This window comes from Ascidiella aspersa, chromosome 2 (assembly GCF_963924565.1).
Source record: "Ascidiella aspersa chromosome 2, kaAscAspe10.2, whole genome shotgun sequence".
In the NCBI taxonomy this organism is placed as follows: Eukaryota; Metazoa; Chordata; class Ascidiacea; order Phlebobranchia; family Ascidiidae; genus Ascidiella; species Ascidiella aspersa.
In genome coordinates this window covers 33,452,137-33,476,298 of record NC_139448.1, presented here as the reverse complement: position 1 = coordinate 33,476,298, position 24,162 = coordinate 33,452,137, and the positions used below count along the sequence as shown (strand labels likewise).

The window sequence follows — 24,162 nt, the reverse complement described above, 5'->3', positions numbered from 1 at the left end:
CAGTACGCCAGAAATTAGATCGTTGACTATCAAGTATGACTTTGTGTTGTTAATTTGCGCTTTAAAGCTGTCATAGTTAGCGAACGAGTGCAACCTAAGTTTTCTTTCAGTACAGAACTCCGGTAATTGCAAGAAATACAGCAAAAATATACTTTAAAGCATTACAAGGAACAGATGCTAAATCGTTAGATCCTAAGTTTGACTGTATGTGTTAATTTGGCGGCAAAATTTCCTATGGCACATGAGTTTTACACCACACTTATCCTTCCTATAGCCGGGCTCCGCGATTGATAAGGCGCACAATAAAGATATATAATTAGGCAGACAAGTAACAGTATGCAAAGCTGCCAAAAACTTCCTTAAGTCGCGCGCGATGTCACTTCCTTCAGAGACTCTCTGAGTCACCCTTTGTTCACCATGTAATGTACAGTTTCAGTCCAATATAAAGTTTGATTGTGCATTTTCGTTGGCACGGGCCCATCCCTATTCAATCTAACGAATCTAAAGCGAATGAGCTCTCTGAATGGATAGTAATATGAATAGACAGCCAAGGTAAGATATAGGTGATGCAAAGAACATACGCCAAAGGTTTAAATGCTGTTTGTTTTACTGTTAGGCTGTACACGGTAAATGTTAAAACATACAGTTTTCGTAGAAAAGTGAAAAATGGGTAGGCTTATGTAAGAATTTATTATACATGTTCGTGTACCCATGAGGATAAATTTGTAAATTATTAGACTAAGAATGTATAGCGAGGGAGTTAAATAAACATGTAATTGGCCATAGCGCTTTGTTATATAAAAAGACCATTGAAACGTTTTTGCATACCTTCCTAAGAAAGTCAATCATTTTATTCAAGACCTGATCGTTGATAAATAGCCGTGTTTAGTTTTGTAACTACCAAATTGCCACATGTACCCAAGTTACGGAAGGCAAAGACCTTCTCATGGTCAGCCCTCACCTGCAAGCCGACAAGGATATGCTCCTAGACCACCGTACCGTAAGTGAATGTTTACTTTTTATTGTAAACTCGCTACTTGGACAATTTAGGCGTAAGCATCTGTATAAAAACTATAATGGACTATATTTAGACTTGCTAATTAGGCGGTTGAAAATTTGAAAATAACTTTTTTTTTTCTATGAATATTCAATGTACTGATATTTGGACACCATTGTTTATTGTCAAATTGCAATATATTTTTGACAATGTTTAAAATTGTTTTAATCAACAATTATCTTACCAAATTTTAATAGTTTTAGGTTATAAGTATAGGGCGATTATTTTTTAACCAAAAAAATGAGAAATTTTTTACAAGTTTTGACCTTGAAATGTAAATTTTTGACTACATTTTGACCTATTAGAAATACATTGATTTAAACATCAAATTGTTGTATAAAACGATAAATTAGTGTCTTGGCTAATCGTCAACCACATAATTTTGATGTTTGTCGAACACATATCGTTATTTTTTCAGGTGTATGCAAACTCACAAAATTGCTTAATTAATGTTTTTGTCACATCAAAAAGACTAACAGCGATAAAAATGCCAAAGAAAAACAAAACGGTGGTTATTTTAGAAAAAAATTGTGTAAACAGTTAAAAAAACAGGTAAAAATACTTGCAAAAAATTAACAATTAGGACCTAGTATATTATCCAAATAAGAAATAGGATAATTGCAAATCACAATCGAAACAATAGAAACTGTTCAAAACTATCGGCTAAATCAGGAATACGCAACTATAAAGCATAAAGAAGTTCGAACTGAACCTAATGCGATAAACTAGACCTGGGTCGTTAATTCTGCCGGCTCGCGTATACCGTAATATTGCTCTAGTGAAGATTTAATACGATTAAAATGTCTTTAAACGTCATTAAAAACTCAATTGTTACGATAAAATGTTAACTGAACGACAATTTCAAATTGCTGACTATTGAACGACAATTTTCAAATTGCTGACTTTTTTTAATTTGTAAACGATTTATGTGCATTTTAATTGATTTTGACTTCAAAGCGTAGGCCTAAATTTTGACAAACTTTTTTTTATTTATTTATTTATTTATTTATTTATTTATTTATTTATTTATTTATTTATTTATTTATTTATTTATTTATTTATTTATTTATTTATTTATTTATTTATTTATTTATTTATTTATTTATTTATTTATTTATTTATTTATTTATTTATTTATTTATTTATTTATTTATTTATTTATTTATTTATTTATTTATTTATTTATTTATTTATTTATTTATTTATTTATTTATTTATTTATTTATTTATTTATTTATTTATTTATTTATTTATTTATTTATTTATTTATTTATTTATTTATTTATTTATTTATTTATTTATTTATTTATTTATTTATTTATTTATTTATTTATTTATTTATTTATTTATTTATTTATTTATTTATTTATTTATTTATTTATTTATTTATTTATTTATTTATTTATTTATTTATTTATTTATTTATTTATTTATTTATTTATTTATTTATTTATTTATTTATTTATTTTTGATATTTAGAGCAACGACAACACCACCAACAGCCACAACATGCACAGGATCGTTATGTAGATGATTTTGGCGATGAGTGGTCAGATTATTCAGACGATGAGGTTTGTATATCTTGGAATTATATTTAAAAAAATGCACATTTTATAGAATTGGTCTAAGGACACTAATTAAAGTAGGTCTAATAAGGCATTACTTTTTTTTTGTCACAATACATTTTTTTAATGTCATAGAGGAAACCTTTCTAACTTATAGAAAGTTAAACTAAAAAAATACTTTAACATTTTTTATGGCGAATATTTGAAATCGCAAATTATTCTATTTAAACTTAATACAATTTTTACACGTTTTTAAGCACAATATATAATGTTGCTTTGGTCAGTTCTGTTAACTTAACAAATTTATTTCAATAAATTGAAAAAAAAACTATGGTAGCCTAATTCTGGAAATAATTAAAAATTGATGCTTCCATTTTTTACCAAGCATATTTTTACACAAAACCCATGTTATGGTAGCTATTCTGCCGGTTGCCTTATCATGTAAATTTTCCCCAATTAATAAAATATATGTGAATGGTGTAAATATTACTTCGGTAACATAACTTTTTTATTTCAGTTTTCGCAAGGTCCACCTGGAGGCAAAAACGGTATGTTGAAGCTCAACTTGTTTTTCTGTCGATAATTCATGTTTCTATTTCATTAATATCGCTTTATTGTTTGCTAAGGAAGAAAGTCAGTGGCACTGAGCGCAAACACATTGATTTATGGCCATACGAATTTTGCGAGAACCACTTTCATTTTGATTTGCGTCTAGGTTTATGGCTGCACTTTTACAAAACTTATCTATGATATTAAACGTAGAATGTTTCACCAATTATAACCTCGCGCAGCATTTAATTTCAATAGCCCTGCACTGAGTCACGTCATCCGCGTCACACAAAGAGAATAAAGAAAGTATGTAAATCTAAATTGGATTATAGGTTTCACTCAGCAAATTGTTATTTAGATTAGGCGAGGAAAGGCGAGAAGCAATAGCTGGAGTCTCAGTCTTTGCTCTATCCCTGGCACTTCCTGTTGTCAGGACTGTGTCAGTACATGACTGAAAGAATCGTTTACTTCCTTGTAGCTACGGTGCTGAAATGATGGGAACTTGTTTGTTCGAGAGGTTCTGTTTGGCGGCAGACAACGTTGGATGTAGTTTCACTATACCAGTGTCAGAACAGAGACCTGTCTTTATTTCAACAGTTTACTTGCCGTGGGTCATTCAGAGAAGTCAGAAACTGCAACTGCTGTGTTGCTAATTTGCCTGAACGTCCGCATCACAGTTTAACGTTGGTTGTTTCTCCCAGTCAAGTGGGAATAGTGTTCTTAAAATACCACCTATTTCGTTTTAGTGCCTGGCTGTTCGTGTTCGCTTTTAGGGTGCCTTTACCTAATTTTTAACGGAAAACAATCAACCAATACGCCGTAGTATGGAACCCGGCGAGGAATTGTACCTCCCAATGGACCAGTTTAGAGAGCCGAGTCCAAAAGCTAGAAGAAAGAGTACTTTTGAATTTACAGGCAACTGTCCGCCTCAACTTCCAGAGCTAGATTCGCGGAACAGGCGATTTAGCACTTTAGACAGGCCGCAAAAAGTGACCAACTATACGCCGGTCGTTCCCAAAAGTCAAAGAGGTAAACAAACCGCTTGAAAAAGCAGGATGATTTATTTTGGGTGAAAACCTATCTTAAAGCTGTGTTTTTTTTTTGTTTGCTTTACCGACGCAATAAGGCAGTATGAACATCGTGTAATAGCTAGATGCGTAGCCCAGTGTTGTTTTTTGAAATGATTTATGTTCCAGTCAAGTCATTTTTAAAATACCTTAAGTCCAAGTCAAGTCATTTTTGATAAATAACAAGTCAAGTCCCAGTCCAAGTCATGAGTTGAGACGCAAGTCAAGCCCAAATTAAAGCAAGTCAATTTTAAGCCATCTCTTTGTAATAAAAATAAATCGTTAACCTCATAATATGTTATACTTAAATTAACGTTACACTCGTACGATTATGAGCAATACCTGGTCTAAAAAATAGGCAAAACGTAACATTTACCAAGCAAATTGTTTTATGTGCAAATATTTGGATAAATAGCTCAATTTTATTTAAAAAGTTCTTGAAAAAAACACAAATTTTAAGTCATTCGTCCAAGTCAAGTCGAGTCATTTTACCCAAATGACTTAAGTCAAGTCAAGTCGACTGAAAAAACAGTGACTAAGTGCGCTTAAGTCAAGTCGTTACAACACTGGAGTATGGAGTAGCCTTAAATCCAGTGAATTAGTTATTTCGTTGTCTCTGGAACATTGTATCGTAACATTTCTTTGTTTTAAACACAGAACAACATTGGGGCAACCCAGCAATGCCTGTACCCAACGTCCCTTTTGGAGGCCAACCACCTTACCCGAGGAATTATCCAAATGAACGTATGTTTCTATTGCAATTAATTGGCACTTAGATGACAGAGCATTTTAGTTTAATCAATAAAATCATGTTTTTAATGCAGCAGAGGACACGTACTTGGGAATAGACAACACAGTAGGTAAGTCTATAAGTTGGAATTAGCAGTCACTGTACTATTTGGTTCTAATGCCATGTTTTTAACCGTATTGTGTAGTTACCCCTAAGAAGAATTTAACGCACTTTAATTACACCGTTTTATAAAATTTAAAGTTATGACCTGTGTTATCAATTAATGAATAAACAACATAAGAATCACCTAAGAATTTTAATTTAAATTAAACTTAAAAAATAAACGAAGGTAAGTAAGCTATTTTTTGCCTTTTATCATTGTCAAATTACCCCATTCAGGATATTTCTCGAAACAGGCTGAGAACCACTCTACTTGTGTCTAACATAAATAAATATCGTATATTTTTAGTTGTACAAGAAATCGGCAAAGGAATATTGAATGGACCTCCTTATCAAAGAGGACCACCTATTGCTCCGCCTTCGTTGGTACGTTGCAACTTAGAATAGAGTTGTTCGTGATTGTTGCTTATTTTCCTAAAATCCAGCCATTTGAAAGGATTACCCAATTTTGGCCGTTTAGCATTAGCAGAATTGATCTGCTGAACATTGGGCACTTGAAAGCTGGTCAATTGGGTCGTATTTCTGAATACAGCATTTGTTAGTTATATGAAACCAAAGCTACTGCTCTGCAGTATTATCATGAAAGAGTTTTTGCTCTACTTTTGTAAAAGATATTACCTTTTTAATTTTTTCTATGTTTATCGTTTAAGTACCGTTCGACGTTATATATTCCATTGATGTAACTGGTAGATCATAAATGACCTGAAGCGAACACCAATTAAGTTGGAAAGTATAGCTTCTGTTGGGGCTGCAGAATACAGTGTTGTATTGAATCAAGACCATAACATTACTGAAGTGCACTTATTCACTATTTTTAAATGATTTGACTTGACTTAAGTCATTCTGGTAAAATGACTAGGAGTTGTTAGATTTGTAATACTTGACTAGGACTTACGTAATTTCACAAATGACTTGGTTACAACACTGTCAGCCTAATCTGTGGTTACCAACTTTTCCTATACTTTTAAATACACCCAATACGAATCCAGTCGCTTTAACGTTTTATTTTGATAACGCAGCAAAGAGGAATGCAGCCGCCACCCCGTCCAGTCAAAGACCTGCCCTCAGCAATTCTTGATGATGTTTATGAGCCGGTGACCGACCAAATGACCCACGGCATCCCTCAGAGGTGAACTCTTGCTGAGATTGAATTTAAGATGCTGTTAAAGTGTTGTTTTTTTACTAATGGTTGTTTGCTTTGTTTTTCAGGCCTCCACCTGCAGGTATGTTTTGTTTGTGTTTCCACCTACATATTTTATTGTTTTTTGTGGTTTACAAGCCACCATTGCGGTCAACACTTGGTTGATTTATTGTCTTTTAATTTGTTCTCTAATTATTCTACTCTTAACCGTATACCTGTACATTTATTCGGATGATATTGCGATAAACATATAATATCTTTCTACCCACAACTAGCAGAACTACAGTTAATTGTGGTCTACGCCTTTAAAACAATTAATGTTTAATGACTATTGTGGCTACAGGCGTTCTAATGGGTGCATTTTAGCCATTGTAGTCCTTTGGCTATTTTCAAATAAGATTTAAACCCAAACTAACAATTTAAGATGGACGTGGGAAACATTTGTACAAATGGCAATAACTATAGGGATGTCCGATGTTGTTAAACGGGCAACGATTCCCAATGCTAAGTGGTAGTATCGCTACTAGTCCGCTACTAGGTTGGTATCGGTGTTTCCTATTTAGTTCCAGAGTTGGGGCAAAAATTTATTCATAACTTCATTACAGATCCGTGCATATTATATCATATAGATACAAATAAAAATGTTACAAAAATACATTTGGAACTGAGTTAGGGCAAAAATGAGCCCGAATCCCAACGTGAAGAAATAAACAAATTAAGAAGGCCAAAGTGTGTTTCCAATTATTCTACTTTTTCAACATTGACACTTCAGTCTTAAAAACTACTATTTTATCAAGTTTAACACCTTTGAAAAAAAATTTTTTAAGCCCTACTCGAACCTTTAAAACCAGGGCATGAATTACTGAATATCAATTTGTTTTAGGAAATTAGAGGAATTTTTTTAGCCATGATTTCGCAGTTATTCTACTTTGCAAAGTAAAGTTATAAAAAACAAAACAAAAGGTTAACAACTTAAGGAAACTAGACTTTTTAACGCTTAAGGAAATTTGGGCCTAACAACCTTGAATCAATCTTAAATTTTATTTATTTTGATTATTGATCATAATATTGACGTCATTTGGTACCATGTGGCATCGCGATACTTGTCCAAAAATGGGTATCGGTGTCGGACATCCCTCTTTCTCATTACTATTATTAATGATAAGGCACGGGCGTCGATGTAAAACTATATCGCCACAAATTGTAACACCAAAACGCGAGGAATACCCGTATCTTACTCCCAATTTGTTGCTCCAAAGTCCCCTCACCCAACACGAGCTTCAAGATGCCAGGCAGGGACCCACCGACCCCCACATACCCCACCATCAACCACTCACCCAATGCCAGCTTCAAGGATCGTAAGAACAACGACAGTGGATTCGAATCGCGACAAAACAGCTTCGACGCCAAACACGGAAGCCATTATCCGAGCCGCGTTGGCAGTCAAGGTGGAAAAATCCTTCGTTTTTTCGTTATTTTGTTGACTGTTGTGGCTTTGGCTTAGATCGCAGTCTGTTGCTGTTGTGTATATTATATAGTTATAAATATACTTCATTAGCTGTGTCGGAATTGCCAGGCTAAGGAGGCTTTTGTTTAGGTAAATTGTACGGATAGGAATGACCTGTATGTTTTGCGTGTCGATACCGAAATATTATTTTTCAATAACGTATATATTATAAATTTGCTCCTATTTTACCCGAATTTCACTTTATTAAGTCCGTTATCTTAAAAATGATTAGGGTATAGAACAAATATAATGTAAATTCGACAATTATTGTTTTATGGTGCCCCGCTTTTTACCAGGATGTCCAAAGCATGTGCTTATATTGCCTAATGGTTAATCAAGCCTTGTCCACACCCTATGTCCAGACCTGCACACAGAAAATCCTAACAATCTATCCGTATCTTTTACAGGTAGCAGCTCGTCCGGCCCCGACGACCAACCCGAATTCGAGCCCCCAAGCCCCCGTCCATCGATTGGGGTTCCCAAGATGAACATAGGGATGCCACCGTTCAAGCCCAAAATCAGAAAGTAGGTCTTTGTGTATGTTGTGTGTTTGCACTTTGGCGAAAATTCCCGAAATTTATTTGCGTCTTACGTGCGGAATACACCTAAACGCGCCTGATGTAATACCGAGCACATCACAGCGCCGGAACGTGTTGTGACCAAGTGACGAAAGCACAATCATCGCGCTTTGCTTTTGCACGAAGTCGGTCAGAGATAGACCTCACGTCCGCATTTGTATAACTTCTAAATAAGCATTCTTCCGATCGATAGTTCAATTTAAAGCACCTTTTTGCTTGTAGCGAGAAAACATTTATGTACGCACGGATCTGTGAGCTTGAAGATGAATACTTATCAAGGAAACATTTATCCAATGAAGGTTCACAGCGTAACACAAGATATGCGTTAAAATACCGCTGAAATACGCCAAAACCCAAGTAGCCTTGCGTTAAGGTTAAAACCAGTTCGCGTTTCAAAGTAAAGGCTTCTGTATGTTTGCCGTTAAAGTTAATGCTTTTTCAAGTTATTTTTGGACGGCTTTGGCAAGTCAAAACCTGGCGCCATCAGTTTCGTGACGTAAGCGTCTACGTAACGAACCGTGAGTCACGGTTGATCGCGTCAGTAGCAGGCAGCAACCGCTGATGAGTCGTCGTTTGTACCTTGGACTGGCAACTGCGCTATTAGCTTTTTTTGAGGCACTGTTTGTTTTTTGTTTTTCTAGTAAGCACGTATTTATACTAAAAACTAGTTTCGCACATATTTAATTAGATTTTAACTCTATTTTCGGAGGCTTTGGAACTAGAATATTTTTAACTGTCCACAATGCGAAGAGTCCGGCTAAAATAAACTTACACTTTGTTCGCTGATATTTTTTGACTAGAAAATGGACTTTGCTCATTTTCTTTGACAATTGTGGTTTGTAAAATGAACTATTTTAAACCTTACAAAACAAGTCAGCAACTATTTAAGGCCAGGGTAGAGTTCTTTTATTTTGGACTCCAACAATGCCCCTGTTAAAAGAATTCTTTATTTGCTGATTTTTTTTTATTTACCAAATGTACTTTGTCCTATGAAAAAAAAAAGGATTCCGTAATAATTATTAGAAATAAACTCGGGTTTATAAAAATATTCAGCGAAATGTTCTAGATAAAATTGTCATCAAAACGATATAATAAAATCTGTTTTCGTTCAACGTAGCACCTTTTAATTTATAGCATCGCAAATATTTGCTTTAAATTGCCCCGGATGCTATAAGGTTCACGTACAATTGTAAACACGCTATGTATTCTTATAAATCACCCTTATGGGATATCCTTATTTACACTGTCTTTTTCGGGAACGACCACAATAGTTTACCGTCATAGAATACGATTTCTATTTCGATGACGTACAATTCCGGGTAATACGCGCGTGTGTGTGTGTATAAGATCCGCTCAAAAGTCGATTTATGTCCGACAATAGAGCGCGGCCTATTGCCCTATATAGATCCTTCCATTATATTCATAAGAAACAAAAAGACCAAGGCATACTCTTCAGGTCATTTTAAGGTAGCCTAAATTGAAACAATACAATCGAAATCGGATGTTGCCACGTCTTAATTGCTGACTTCACATCATTGGCTGACCTATGGATAGCCACAACCAGTGTTTTTTTTAAGGTGTTTTCAAATTTCTCCAGCGGTTTCCCAAATTTTGGACTTGCAACTTTTTGGTATTTAAATGAAACACTTGCGGTCTCTTAAAACTACTGAGTGGTCACCCAAACCAAACCTTAAAAAAACCCTGGCCACAACAGAGTATTTTTTATATCCTTATATTAGCGTGCTTTTAAATTGAATGGGATTTTACGTGGATCGAAATGCTACTGCACTTGGTCCAGCTCATCTTTCTAGTCGTGTTTGGTCTTGTTACAAACGGCGTTGGCTAGAAATTGTTCTGGTTTTTATTTTGAGTCTGCAACCATGTTTTAGCTGTGCGAATAAAAAAAACTTACACACTCGAATCCTATAAAAAAAAACTTACACGCTCGAATCCTATCCGACCTTCGTTCACAACCGTTTAATTTAAGACTTAAAGATATGCAAATGGATCGTTTTTTATGATTCCCCGCGCTACTATCGATTAACCAACCGACTTGCAAATGTAAATTGTTTTCAAGCTGAAATGTGTAAGTTCTTGTTAAAATGTACAGCATGCCACTTTTGTACGCTAAAGGCGCCAGAATGTATACATAAACTATTTTTTATTCGAAAGAAGATTTCTAAAAATGAAAAAAAAAACTTTGCTGGTTGAAAAAGCATACTTGTAGTTTTAGTGATGCACAGCAATAGAATGTTATAAATAATCTATCTTTGGGTGACAAAAGTACCTAAAAACAGCATTAATATTATGTTCGTGGTCAATCGGTCTAAATACATAATTTTTTCATGTCTTTCTCGAATCGCTATAGAGTTAGATGTTGCAGTCTAAATACATAGTTTTGCTCAAAAAATAGTAGGCCTACAATCTACATACATTTAACACGAACCAGCAAACACGCGGCTAAAACTTGATTATTCTTTTTTCCCTTTTCTAGGGATCCACCAAACATGCCGCGAATGCCCCCCATGGCGGCCCCCTCCTACAACCCACCGACCCCCAGCAGCGAAGGTAAGAACCCACAAGGGTTGCTTGTATAAGTCTGTTCGGCGTTCGAAGCTAACTAATCGTTGTTTTTCTTACTAATTAACTTCTCTCGCGTAAAGGCCGCCGCGGTGTGAAAAACAATCACCGCCAAGGCACTTACGACTCTTATAACTGGAATTCGGGCAGTTTGAAGTTCTGCTCCGAGCATGCCTTTTACTCGTTTTGTTATTAAACCAGCACTGAGTACTTTGCGATTCCATCAGTACCCTGTGCCGAAGTTTAACTGACGTTTTTGTTCGTGTCTGTCTTCGTTACTATCATTTTTTATGAATCTAATACTTGTTTTTTTATTGATTGCTTGAGTTGGCGGTTGATTTTTTCGGTCGAATTCGAAAATGCTTGATACACAAGGGGTGACACCGATTCCGGCCGATTTTACCACAAAATTTTTCGCCTGTCTTTTGCGAAACGTCAGAGTTGGATGTTTCACTCAAAAGTTTACGGTAAAATTAAACCTACAACATAACTTGGGTAGCGTGGTGGTAAATATCAGAAAATACCTTTAAAACCAGAACACCCAAAATTGTTCCTGTGTCATACATTGACCGATAATTATTTCCCACGCCCCCAAAAACTAAAAACAACGCCAAAATTTGAAACAGAAAGATCCGCCGCCAACCATGCAAAATTATTGTAAAAACATCCCCCAGAAAATATGTTTTAAAAAGATCTATAAATAATGAAAAAAAAATATATATATATATATTTGCTTATAATTTATTTAAAAAAAAAACAATTTAAAAACGCCCCTAAAAATATATTTTATTATAATTTATTCTGAAAATAATGGAAAAAACACCCCCAAAACACACACCGTGTCTCCCTTAGTTACCTCGTCCCTGGTTTCCGAGCTGTCCCAGATGCGCCTGGGCAGGGGGCCAATCAGTGGGCGAAACCCCCCCAGCCCAGGATACCCCCCAACCCCCCAGCAGCATCAGCAGCAGGGTGAAAGAAGGCCCAGTCAGGGCCTGAAGCCGGACTTTTTCGGGCCCGGAATGCACCAGCAGAACTTTCCTGTTCCCAAACGAAAAATGCCCTCTTATGAGGACACGGCTATCAAGAATTTGCCCCAGAGCAACTCGAGCAACCTGCGGTCCCCGTCAAAGTGGAGCGTCCCGCCGCCCGCCGCCTGTAATTATGTTTGTTTTCTTGATTTTTGCTATGCGGTCCTCGTGCAAAAGCATCATTACCCTTACCCTGATATAACACTAAGACAGTGGTTCTCAACCTTTTTATGGTTTGCGGCGCCCCTTGGAAATAATAAATAAATTTCAGCGCCATGGATTTTTCCGTAGATAAATTACTAGAATGAGCTGGATCAACGCACATCAACTCTATACAGCGTAGGAAGTTACAATTGGATTTATTCCACTCTACTCTTACACAAAAAACTTGTCTCTTGGCAACCTTGGGGATTAGAAAATGTATCTCTTGGTACACTTGGGCATTGGAAATGGCACCCCAGGGTGTCGCGGCACCCCGGTTGAGAACCACTGCACCAAGGCATGCGCTTACGTTTTTTGCATGCTTTTACTAAGCCTTGGCGTTTAACTTGATGCGGTTTGCGAAATCAAACCGGTTAAGCTAACTCCGATTTTTTGTCTGTTTGTTTTTTCGCCCTTGGGCAAATATTTGCCGACGGGTTAGGTGCCGAGGCTTTGTAAACTAAGATACAAGGTTGCCTTGCACTTTCTAAGTATACGCGTGTGTTGTATCAGTCCGTGTCCACGACTGGGTGGTATAGGTGCCGATCTGCAGTGTTATAAGCGTTTTGAAAATGATTGAAATCCCAAGTCAAGTCGTTTGCCAAGTAACTTTGGTTCAATTCAAGCCTTTTGCCTTCAATGAGAAGTCAAGTCCCAGTCCGTTTCTTATTGTTACCATAGCCAAATCATTATGAAAGTAAGTTAACTTCAAGTCAAGTCAATGACGTTTTGTAGAGTCCATAACTCAACTAAAAATAACAAAAATACAACCAGTTTGAAAATGTTTAATAAAAACACTTGATTTTAAACCAATTCATTTAACACAATGACATAAAAGTCTAAGTAAAGTGTTTGGTCCAAAAGACCTAGGTCAAGTTAAGTTATTTTGGTTGAAAGACTTTTGTCAAGCCAAGTCACTTTTCCCAAAAGTCGTTGGTCAATTGAAGTAATTTTGCCACAAACACTTAAGTCTTTGTCAAGCCAAGTCACTTTTCCCAAAAGTCGTTGGTCAATTGAAGTAATTTTGCCACAAACACTTAAGTCAAATCAAGCCAATGAATGCAGTGATCGAAGTGCACGTTAGTCAAGTCATTTAAAAGTTTTCACAACACTGCCGATCCGACACCGAACAAACACTCCTGTTTGATCTTTAGTTTGAACAATGAATAAATTAATAAAGAATTATTCGAAACAATAATTGAATGCACAAAAACGCGTGCTTGTGAAGGTGTCTCTTAACTATGCTGTTCTATAATAATAATTATCCATGCAAACGGTTTTCTAGTACAGTTTTTGAAAAACTTAAGAAGCCTATTATAGGCTAGCTAAAAGAGGGGGCTTCAAGATGCAAAAACAAATAGTCAAGCTTTGCGTGTTTATTTCAGCACCGGCACCACAAATGCCCCCTACCTCACAAGGCAACACAAGCTCTTCGAATGTGGTAGAAGACCAGCCTTGGTTTGCGAGCGTGACCCGCGAGCAGGCCACCAAACAAATCGAACAATCCTGCATCGTGAGTTTCTTTGTATGTTTTTCTGTGCTACATATAGTTTCAAGAAGACACTGGCGTAGAGTAGCGCATGTTTTTTAATTTACCGACTCCCAAAATACCAGCACAGCAATCAATATCGTAACTAGTCAGCTTAATTTTTTTCATATTATAGTTGAATTCCTGTTACTATTGCCAGGGTTCTAAGCAGGTCGTTTTGAAATGATTTAAGCTCCAGTCAAGTTATTTTGAAATAACTTAATTAAGTCTTTGCAAAAAATTACAAGTCAAGACACTGTTCAAGTCTTCAGTTGCCAAGCAAATTAATTTTAAGTCAAGTCACTGCCATAATTTTATTTAAAAACATATTCAATGAAAGCATGTAATTTTAGCCACAGTTCTTAGACACAATGACTTAACTCCAAGTGAAGTCAATTATCGAAAAGTCAAGTTATTGTAAACAGGTGACTTAAGTACAATTAGGTCAAGTCGTCAACTGAACACTATCTGTTATAATTAGTGGGAGCTGAACGGTCTCTTAAATTAGTCAACTGTGATATGATGCTTGGCGAATATTTTCCATTTGCCGTCACCTAAATGTGTACGAGGAAGTGATTTTATTTAGGAAAACGATTGTACTTAGGTCGTTTTTTGTAAGAAATGATCTGCGATAAAAGCTGTTTAGTGATGATAATGCTATGGATACGCAAACAAGAGAATTAAGTTCAGTTTTGTACGACCCAATCAATTAGTTATCTGACTCATACATCTTGGGTCTTTAATATTGCAAAATATTGGTTTAAAATTGATATAAATAATTAAATGCATTAAACTTTAAACCCCTTTGAGTAAGTTAAACCCTCAAAACTGGAACATTAAGATGGCGCATTGTTATTTACAAAACTTATTGTTGTTTACAAAAAAAACATTCCAAATTTAACACAGTGTATCTTTAATTAGGCAGAATTTTGTTACTTTCCTGATTTTGTTACTGATCAGGTTTTGAGATCGAAATTTATTTTTCAAGGGTCAAGGTGATTGAAATCACATATTTATTGCAAAATTAGTTTCCATGAACTGAACAATTTAAATCACAGAACGGTGACTGTAAATTACATTGAGCCTTACCAGCAGTGCCAGCATGCACATAGATCTCCTGCACAGCGAATATACTTCCTCGTGTGTGTTTTGCACCGACTTAACCGCGCAGTGCATCACGCCAAAGGTGTACGTCAATACCTGCGATGATCAACCGCCCAGAGCTGTGCTACTTCCTACTGTTTGTTTGTTTTAGTGATGATTTTTATGGTATTAGCAACGTACACTGTACGTTGAAGTTGCAAACGGCAGGCCTGCGTATATCATTTTTGATGCATTTCCAGCGATACATTTAGTTGGCCCAGCCGTTTTTTTTTTAATTCGTACAAGGGTTGTCCGACATGATATTAGCAAAGTACACTGTACGTTATAGCTGCAAATGTAAGACCTGCGTAAATCAATTTGTATTTCTGGCGATATATTTAGTCGGGTCTCGCGTTTTTTTTATTTGTACTAAGAATGTACGATACTTCCTATTTTATTATGATATCTATTGCCGATATTTTGGGTAAATGCAGGGTTGATCCGATGCCAAGTGATGTCATTACTATTGATCAAGTTTGAAACGTGCAAATGTTAAGCAAAACGTTGCTTTAACGCTGAGAAGCTTGGTCAACTTTATTGTTTCAAACAAAAATACCTTTCAAAGTGAAATGCGCTCAGCTAGATCGCTAACCGTGACTGAAATGCTGAAATTATTTGTTTATCGGATTGTCAGCGATACCACCCTAGTATCGGACGAATGGCATCTGGCATCGGCTACGATCTGATATTGTCAGACATCCTGAATTTCCGAACAGAGTTAAAGCTGCTTAAATTCACCTTAGCTTTGCCCCTTCGAAAGATCTCATTACTAATAAATTGAAAATGTTTTTTTTTTTTGGGGGGGGGGGGGATTTTTTCTAGAGGTTGATCCAGTATCTTTTGAGAGGTTGATCCAGTCAGGACCGATTTTGTTCTATTTATGGGTTCCATTTACGCGTGATTGAACATTCAGCTTTACCTTATTGAACTATCGCATTACAAATGAATCGCGAAACAAAAGCGTAAAGTAAATTGAGAACCGGCCTTATCTACCTAAACAACGGTGTACAATACATTTTTTAAAATACTTCCGCAATTTCAGTGCTTTGTATTCCGACGAATTAGTTCGAGTTCGGTTACGAAATGAGATGCTTGAATTTAATCAGAGCAGTTTCGCAAACAAGTATATAGTATGTTTATCGTATGTATGCACAGCAGTATCGCTTACTCGTGTGTCGATAACTAAGCCGATTTTCTGACCTCAATGGTTTGGGAAAATCACAGTACCGACGTAACTTGAAACAACACGAAACCAAACACGAGGCATTTGACTTTAATTTCAATTTTCTAACTCGGAGGGAAACATTAGCTACTGAAAGTCCCTTTGCTATGTATAGCTCGTGTATGGTATTCGTTTTCCACCTTCGATTTCAAACGCGTTAAACGCGCAACGCAGCTTTTTAACGGGTACACGTTCGGGATTAAAATATTTGAAGAAACAATGTTGGCTCAATTTCTCAGTTGCTATTATTATCATTTTTTTTATGTAGAGAAACTTATTTTTTTTAAGTAAAAGCGAATTTCCGGATAACTTCTCTCTCTTGAAGCGCAAGTTGGTGACTATTCGGATGTCCGATAATATCGGATCTGAGCCGATACCCGATACCAAGTGCTAAAATCGGTACTAGGCGATATTAGGATGGTATCGGTGCCGATCCGATACCAAATTAAAGAACAATTTCATACATGATTTGCAATCCAATACATAGATTCTACCTTTAAAGGTAAATTTGTCAAAACTTAATAGGTTGCCAACTTGAAGTAACTAAACAACTTAACACTACAGCACATTTTGCAATAATAGACCGAAAAAAATACTTTTGAACGTTTCAATTTCATCGTTTTGCTTGTTTGAGCATAGCAATGACGTCATTTGGAATCGGACCGCGATATTTCTTGTCTAAAATATCGGGTAATGGTGTCAGAATAAAAAGCCAAGTATCGGACATTCCCTAATGGTGACTCTTGCAAGTCTTTTGTACCAGGCTTGATGCGAGCCCTCCCGTCAGAAACGATTTCTTATTAAGCGCCGCCGTTTAAAATCCAGTTCAATGACACAACCGAACTACCAAGCCAACAAAACATGCCCCGACTAACAACAGGGGACGTGGCGTTGTTTTGCACAATGTGCACGCGAAAATGTGCAAAAAATGTGCGCACATCTTAACATGCCTTTAAAAATGCACTTACTTTTTACAAGAATGTGCGCACATCTTAACATCCTTTTAAAATGTACTTACTTTTTACAAGAATGTGCGCACATTTTAAACTGCCCTGAAAAATGTACTTACTTTTTACACGAATGTGCGCACATCTTAACATGCCTTTAAAAATGTACTTACTTTTTACAAGAATGTGCGCACATCTTAACATGCCTTTAAAAATATACTTACTTTTTACAAGAATGTGCGCACATCTTAACATGCCTTTAAAAATATACTTACTTTTTACAAGAATGTGCGCACATCTTAACATGCCTTTAAAAATATACTTACTTTTTACAAGAATGTGCGCACATTTTAAATTGCCCTGAAAAATGTACTTGCTTTTTACAAGAATGTGCGCACATCTTAACATGCCTTTAAAAATGCACTTACTTTTTACAAGAATGTGCGCACATCTTAACATGCCTTTAAAAATATACTTACTTTTTACAAGAATGTGCGCACATTTTAAATTGCGCTGAAAAATGTACTTACTTTTTACAAGAATGTGCGCACATTTTAAATTGCGCTGAAAAATGTACTTACTTTTTACAAGAATGTGCGCACATCTTAACATGCCTTTAAAAATATACTTACTTTTTACAAGAATGTGCGCACATCTTAACATGCCTTTAAAAATATACTTACTTTTTACAAGAATGTGCGCACATCTTAACATGCCTTTAAAAATATACTTACTTTTTACAAGAATGTGCGCACATCTTAACATGCCTTTAAAAATATACTTACTTTTTACAAGAATGTGCGCTCATCTTAACATGCCTTTAAAAATATACTTACTTTTTACAAGAATGTCCGCATATCTTAACATACCTTTAAAAATGTGCGCACATTTTGAGTTATAATAAGATTAAGAGACAATAAGTTAATAAGTAGAGGTTGTTTTACATTCTGAAAAGTGCGCTCATTTCTGAAAGCATTTTAAAATGTGCGCAAACCTTGAAAAAAGTGAGCACATTTTTCAGGGCATTTTAAAATGTGCGCACATTTTTTGCATAGTTTCGCATACACATTGTGCAAAAAATCTCGCATTCCCGTCTCTCAGCGCATCGAGGAGAACAGTTCCTAGCCGTTTATCAACCAAACGGCTTAACAGCTGACCTCAGCGCTCGTCACAAGCCAAAGCGAAACTGTTTGTTGGTCCAGGCGTCGCTCCTAACACTCATGGTGACGTAAAAAAGCGAGGCTATCGATCCGTCAAAGTACGTATATACGTCGCACACGTTTAAACGCGAGACGGCCGACACATATGGAGCAAATAGTGGCACTGTCGACCTTTTTTAGAAATTTTTAGACAATAATTTATGGAACTTTATGTATTAACAGACTTTGCATGGCAATGGGAAATAATTACGAACTTAATTAGGAAACGTTGTGTTCGTTTTGTTGGCCAACTTTCACCTTTGGTCACTTTTTCATTTCAACGTGATTTTAAACCTTCATCGGGAACTAAAACACCTATAATGAACTGTCTAATAGACAGGGTTAAGTACTTAATCTTTGCACAAGCAAAGTGAAAAATAAACGTTTTAAAAAAAAAGAAAAACGCGTTGTGGTCATTAAACGGACGTATCTTTGCTTTGATTATTTTTGTCTGTACGGGAAACGTTGTATAAAGAATAGCCACCCTTCGTGTCAGAGTTTGGCCTATATGACATTTTCCCGATTTTAATAGAAAACATTAATGAGAAAAATACACGTAAATCGGGGCTTGCGTTGACCTGACCAAAATAATCACATGAAAACAAATTATGTGTCGTAAAAAGTGAGCCTATAGGTTGTATAATCTGTGTAAACATACCGTTAAGCAAGGAGAAGGCGAACAGTAAAACGTAATCGTACATTTACTTGTTCAACGGAGGGTAAAATTAAGAGGAAACTGGGTTAACCACGTTATGGCCACGTATTTGTATAAGAATAAAATTTTATTTTGTTATCGAAATTTCCTAGCTCGTTTTGTACTCGCTTGTAAATTTGTGGTTGGGTTTGGTTGGTTTATTCAACTATAAATCTATTTTTGTGGCCCAAACGTAAATCAACCAAGCGTTTTCTCAAGGAGCCATCGTAAAAAAAAATCTTTTTTAATCTCTCGATACACAAGTTACAGGCTCGTCCATTTAAGCTTCTAATTAAAACCAGCAATTACGAGACTTTTCATATTTATGGGTGGGGGCCAAGCAAAGAACATACGCCATGTCACTGTACCTGGCGACTCCAAACCAATTTTTATACGCATTTACTAAAATCTACTGTTATTTTAGTAATATCTCAAACTAAACATTGCTCGACGTTTCCCAGCCTCACGGGCAGTACAAAAAATAAGCACAGCCTATGCCGTTACACGATGTTCGTATTTTTTAGTAGTCCTTCAAAATTGCTATCCGTGCAACCTTAATACAAAGCTGTTATTACAGCGATAGATTCAACCTGCCGCTCTCCATACGCTTTTAAAAATCTTTACAACTTATTGCGTATATAAGCCTCAATCCTGTTTTTACATTTTGCAGGAGGGGACGTTCCTGGTGCGCCCGGGCCGGGGCCAGAACACCCCGTTCTCCCTAACCGCCTACGCCAACTCCAAGTTCTTCAACTTGCAGATCAGAAAGCGATCCGACCAGCAGTATGCCTTGGGCTCCAAAAAGGTGAGTTACGAAGACAAAGCTTATCTTTACCTTGTTTGGGCACGTTTATTGCAGTTAAGAAAGCCATAACTTAACACTGACTGCTACATGTCCATATTTGACAGTGAGTTAACCACAGGCATTTAAAGTAACAATGGTTGGCTGTAAAATGTAATAACTCAATTTAGCTATATTTATAACATGGTAATACTGTGGTCATTATCTTCTTATGTGTTAGTATAAACTAGTATTTAGGCAAACCTTACCGACAAGCTAAGTGAAAACCTGTAATTAACTTTCTAAAACGTGAAATTAAGGCTCAATTCGAAACCGAGATGCTATACCGTACTAAGTTGTCCGAGTTTCAGATCCTCAATTTGGATTATATAGTTATTGAAGCCATGCCTAACGATCCACAGTAGTGTTTTGTGGGTGTGAAGGTAATTCGTAAAGAACCTAAAGCATAACAACTGAAACCTACTTCATTTTTTGAACGTATCCTACTCAATAATACACTTTTTTTCGCACGTTTTATTTGCAACAATTTTACTTATTTGACCTTTGTAATAACGTTGTTAACTGATTTCACAGTCGAAATTTTACTATCAGTGTCGAAATAATATATTGAGGATCGGGCCTGATTGTAGACAAAAAAATTATAGTGGGTTAACACCTGGAGGAAACTAAACTTCTTAACCTTAAAAGCAAAATTTTGCCCTAAAACCTAAAAAATAGGCTTTTGAGCAGTGATTCTCAACCGCGGCTCTCAACTGAACATTTTGCGGCTCTCTAACCGAGTGAAAAATTAGTTAGAAGTAGCAGAATTGCAACAAAGTAAGTAAGAGAAATCAAGAATTAATGAATTGTATCAGCAAGGATCCCGAGTACGAAGTACTAATGTTACCGGGTACTTCCATCCGGCTCTTTAAAATAATTTTGTGATTTGTTACGTCACAATATATTTAGTCCTGATCGACAAGCTATGGCAAACACTGCTAATTAGTTAGCCTAGGCTAGCGTAATGTATATTTGTTGTTTTCTAGTTGCTTTCTCAATGTTTTATAATTATATGCCTACTGTTGTTTTTTTTTATGCGGCTCCTTGCAAACCTTAGGTTTGAAATGCGGCTCTTGCTCTAAAAAAGGTTGAGAATCACTGCTTTTGAGTGTTTCAATTTCACCTATTTTCCTTGTTGGAGCATAGCAATGACGTCATTGCTATCGGATTGGAACGCGATACATTTGGTCTAAAATTTTGTGTATCGGTATCGGAATAGAATATAAAGTATCAGAAACCCCTGTAGTTTCACTATAAGTTTGCTATAAAACGAGATAAATAGATCACTGTCGTTATGAAACGTGCGATAACGCGCTTCCGTTGGCTAATTACAGGTGAACGAGAGAACCTTCTCGTCTGTTTGCAGTATGATGGAGTACTACATGGCGGCCCCCCTCGTACTGGCCGAAGGAGAGGGTAGTGTCACGCTGCGAGGACCCCCCTGAAATGATATACCCCGGCACTTTACAGTTTCATAAAATTCTTCTTACCGTTCGCTTTGTTTTCTATTATCGCCCTTTATTTTTGCTTGTCAAGTGACGCGTGTGTTGTTGACGGTATCTCTTAGCTCAGTGGTTCTCAACCTTTCATGGCTTGCGACAGCCCTCATAATTGATAAATAGATTGCGGCACCCCTACAAGATTTTTCCGTTGGTAAATCACTAGAATGTCACAATAAACGAAACTGGAACAACACACATCAACTCTACACAAAAAGTTGTAAGAGTTGAGCAAAAATCAGATTCTTAAATATTCTTAAATATCTCTCGGCACCCTTGGGCATTAGAAATGGCACCCCAGGGTGCCGCGGCACTCCCGTTGAGGACCAATGCTAAAGCGTGAAATTTGGACTCTTTTTTATTCTTATAGTGAACGCTTTGTGTTTTTTAGTCGCTTGTTTGTTACTCGTCACGTCAGCTGTATTTTAAAACCGCTCTGTTCCTTTATGCTTTCAGATTTGCATTGGGCTGCGATTTTTTCGCCTTCTAAAATAACTTTTACCCAAGTGCAATAACATGCCGTTTCAACATAGTGTTTTAAACGCGGGGAAAATTGATGCAAAATTGAAACGCCTTTGCTTCTTCACTTTCGGTTTTCATTTGGGCAAACTTGTACTTTGGACCGCTCACTTTAACCTTAACATTGGCTTTTATTAACAATGGCGCACGCCACAATTTTGCAGACCCTCTATGTTAACAACACTTTTTTTGGTCCGATAGGTTTTGCTTAACTAAATCTCGGGCAGTCTTGGCATTTCCGCATAATATTCGACAAAATGCTTTTTCATAGAGTTTGTTCAAAATTATTTTTATAAATTTACGGCCAATATTGAATTTACGGCTTTACTTGGTTTTTGTTTATTGTTTTAGAAATGTAATTGAAAAATTGTTTAAAAACATATCTTAGCAGCAATATCCTATAACTATACCTTATTTATACGTTAAAAATGGCAATTATTCATTCTCACAAAGCGTTTGAAACGCGTTACTGCTACTAATCAATTTATGCGCCAAAGACAATTACTGTCAGTCTCATCAAATGATAAATACAGCCCTTGGATTATATCACGGCTCACCAAAACGCCAATGGAGCGCCTTGTATATGTGTCACGTAGCCTACTACACAGGCCTAAGGTTCTGTTTAACGCAATTTGCCATTTGCGTATGATGCACTTAATTGCCAGGATCACTTCTAACGCTTTTCTGAAATAGCCGCACTCTTTAACACTTTTGCTAGACTTTTAATTTAATTAACCCGAATGTATTCTCATCTTATCATTTTATGTTGATTGGTAATTTGCCCGGTGGAGCGATTCTAGTTTTCAGTTCAGCAATAGAAACATCAGTTGCTGGCAAACTATATCCGCGTCTAGCCGTCTACCGACCAACATTGACTCTAATTTTACAGCCTTGTCTTGTACCAGCAGCAGCAGCAGCAGTAGGCGGGCCAGCAAAGAATTATTTGCCTTCGGCGGCTCATTTTCGTCGCGGAAGTGTTTTAGCTTGTGATGCTGCCTTAGCTCTGTGACTCTTGCGTTTTTTAGAGCGAGAGTTCCTTTTTTTCACCGACGATTCGAAACTGACCCTGCTCGACTTTGCGCCGTCGACACAAACTTACTTTGAACCGTAGCGGATTTATGCATCACGACATGCCGTGAAACTATAAAATTTAAGGCAAGGGAACAACTAAAGTTCTTGGCGTTTCGTTTGCTGTCGTTGTTTTCCATTTCGCTATTGTTCCTCACAAGTTTTATTATTCTTCGGGGTTCTTTGAACAATGTTTGTGTTGCGCCCTAAAGTGTGTGTTATTTTCAGCCACTCCCAAGTGATATTTTACCGCATCAGTGGATTGTGTGTTTATCCACACGGCCTCGGCTATAGGCTATAGCATTCTTGTACTTTTACTGTCTGACTAATTCACGGAGAAACACATTAAAAAAACATCATTTTTTGTCAGTTTGCTACATAAAAGCGGCAAAGACACGTTGTGCGTTTCAAACTCAACTTGTCTACGTTTTTTACATTGCTATGGCTTTATATACACGAGTAATTTTTGCCACCCGAACGAGTTTCAATTTTAATGGACTTTTGTCGTTCTCTCGTGGTTTTAGGCGATATATTTGTACTAATAAACACCCACTGTAAAATGGACACTGCGAAAACAGAATTTGTGGTTTGTCAAGTTAGTTTTTTAGCTACCTGATAAGGCTCAGTGTCTGCATCAGTGGTAATAAAATCCTAATATTATTTATAAGTATTTTTTTGGGGGGTTTGTTTTTAACCCCTTTCTTTCGTTGCTCTGTTTATCTGTTACAACGAGTTTTTTTTAGTAAAGAATATAAACAGTCGATTTATGATTAAATCTTTTATTTACTGTTGAGAGTGACAAGCAAGTCAAAATGTAGCCTGTAGTTAGGACAGTTATTTAAAGTAAAACCATATAATTGTGGTACTAATGGTTACTGCTGTACAACATAGTCTATATACAAGTTATGAGTCCAAATCTAACATAACTTCCGGGTTGTATTCTTGTGTTCACCAACAACCTACGCGTTAGTTAGTTAGTTACCGACATTAATATATTTTTAAAAAGGCACTTTTCTGACACCTTGCGGCTCACTTTTTTTACATAGCTAGTGGTGGCGCGGAGATCAAACGACTATTCAAAAAACTATTCAAAAGATTTTAGAGAAAGACTATTCAAAAGATTTTAGTACACAAATCTTTTTTTTTCAAAACAAAAACGACAAAGTGCCGGAGGTCAACGGGACTCTCTAACAATATTATATAGGCGATTTAAAACGATAATTTCTATTCATAATGCATTTGGCAAATATAAAGCAAAAACGCTAAATATTGACAACTTCAGGGGCCATAAATGGGTGTCTCAGTAATTTTTGTTTTTC

At 36.3% G+C, this 24,162-nt stretch overlaps 1 protein-coding gene across 1 annotated transcript; it reads left to right on the top strand.

Moving 5' to 3' along the window:
• Positions 1 to 2,544: 2,544 nt before the first annotated feature.
• LOC146165043 (uncharacterized) lies at positions 2,545 to 23,388 on the top strand. Its single transcript, XM_083381939.1, has 14 exons — positions 2,545 to 2,628; positions 3,140 to 3,170; positions 4,896 to 4,982; positions 5,063 to 5,098; positions 5,438 to 5,514; positions 6,168 to 6,277; positions 6,358 to 6,371; positions 7,549 to 7,737; positions 8,204 to 8,321; positions 10,869 to 10,942; positions 11,807 to 12,109; positions 13,569 to 13,696; positions 19,587 to 19,721; positions 21,092 to 23,388. The coding sequence occupies exons 3-14, from the start codon at positions 4,919 to 4,921 to the stop codon at positions 21,200 to 21,202; spliced, it is 1,359 nt and encodes a 452-aa protein (XP_083238065.1). The 5' UTR covers positions 2,545 to 2,628; positions 3,140 to 3,170; positions 4,896 to 4,918; the 3' UTR covers positions 21,203 to 23,388.
• The last annotated feature ends 774 nt before the right edge of the window (positions 23,389 to 24,162 follow it).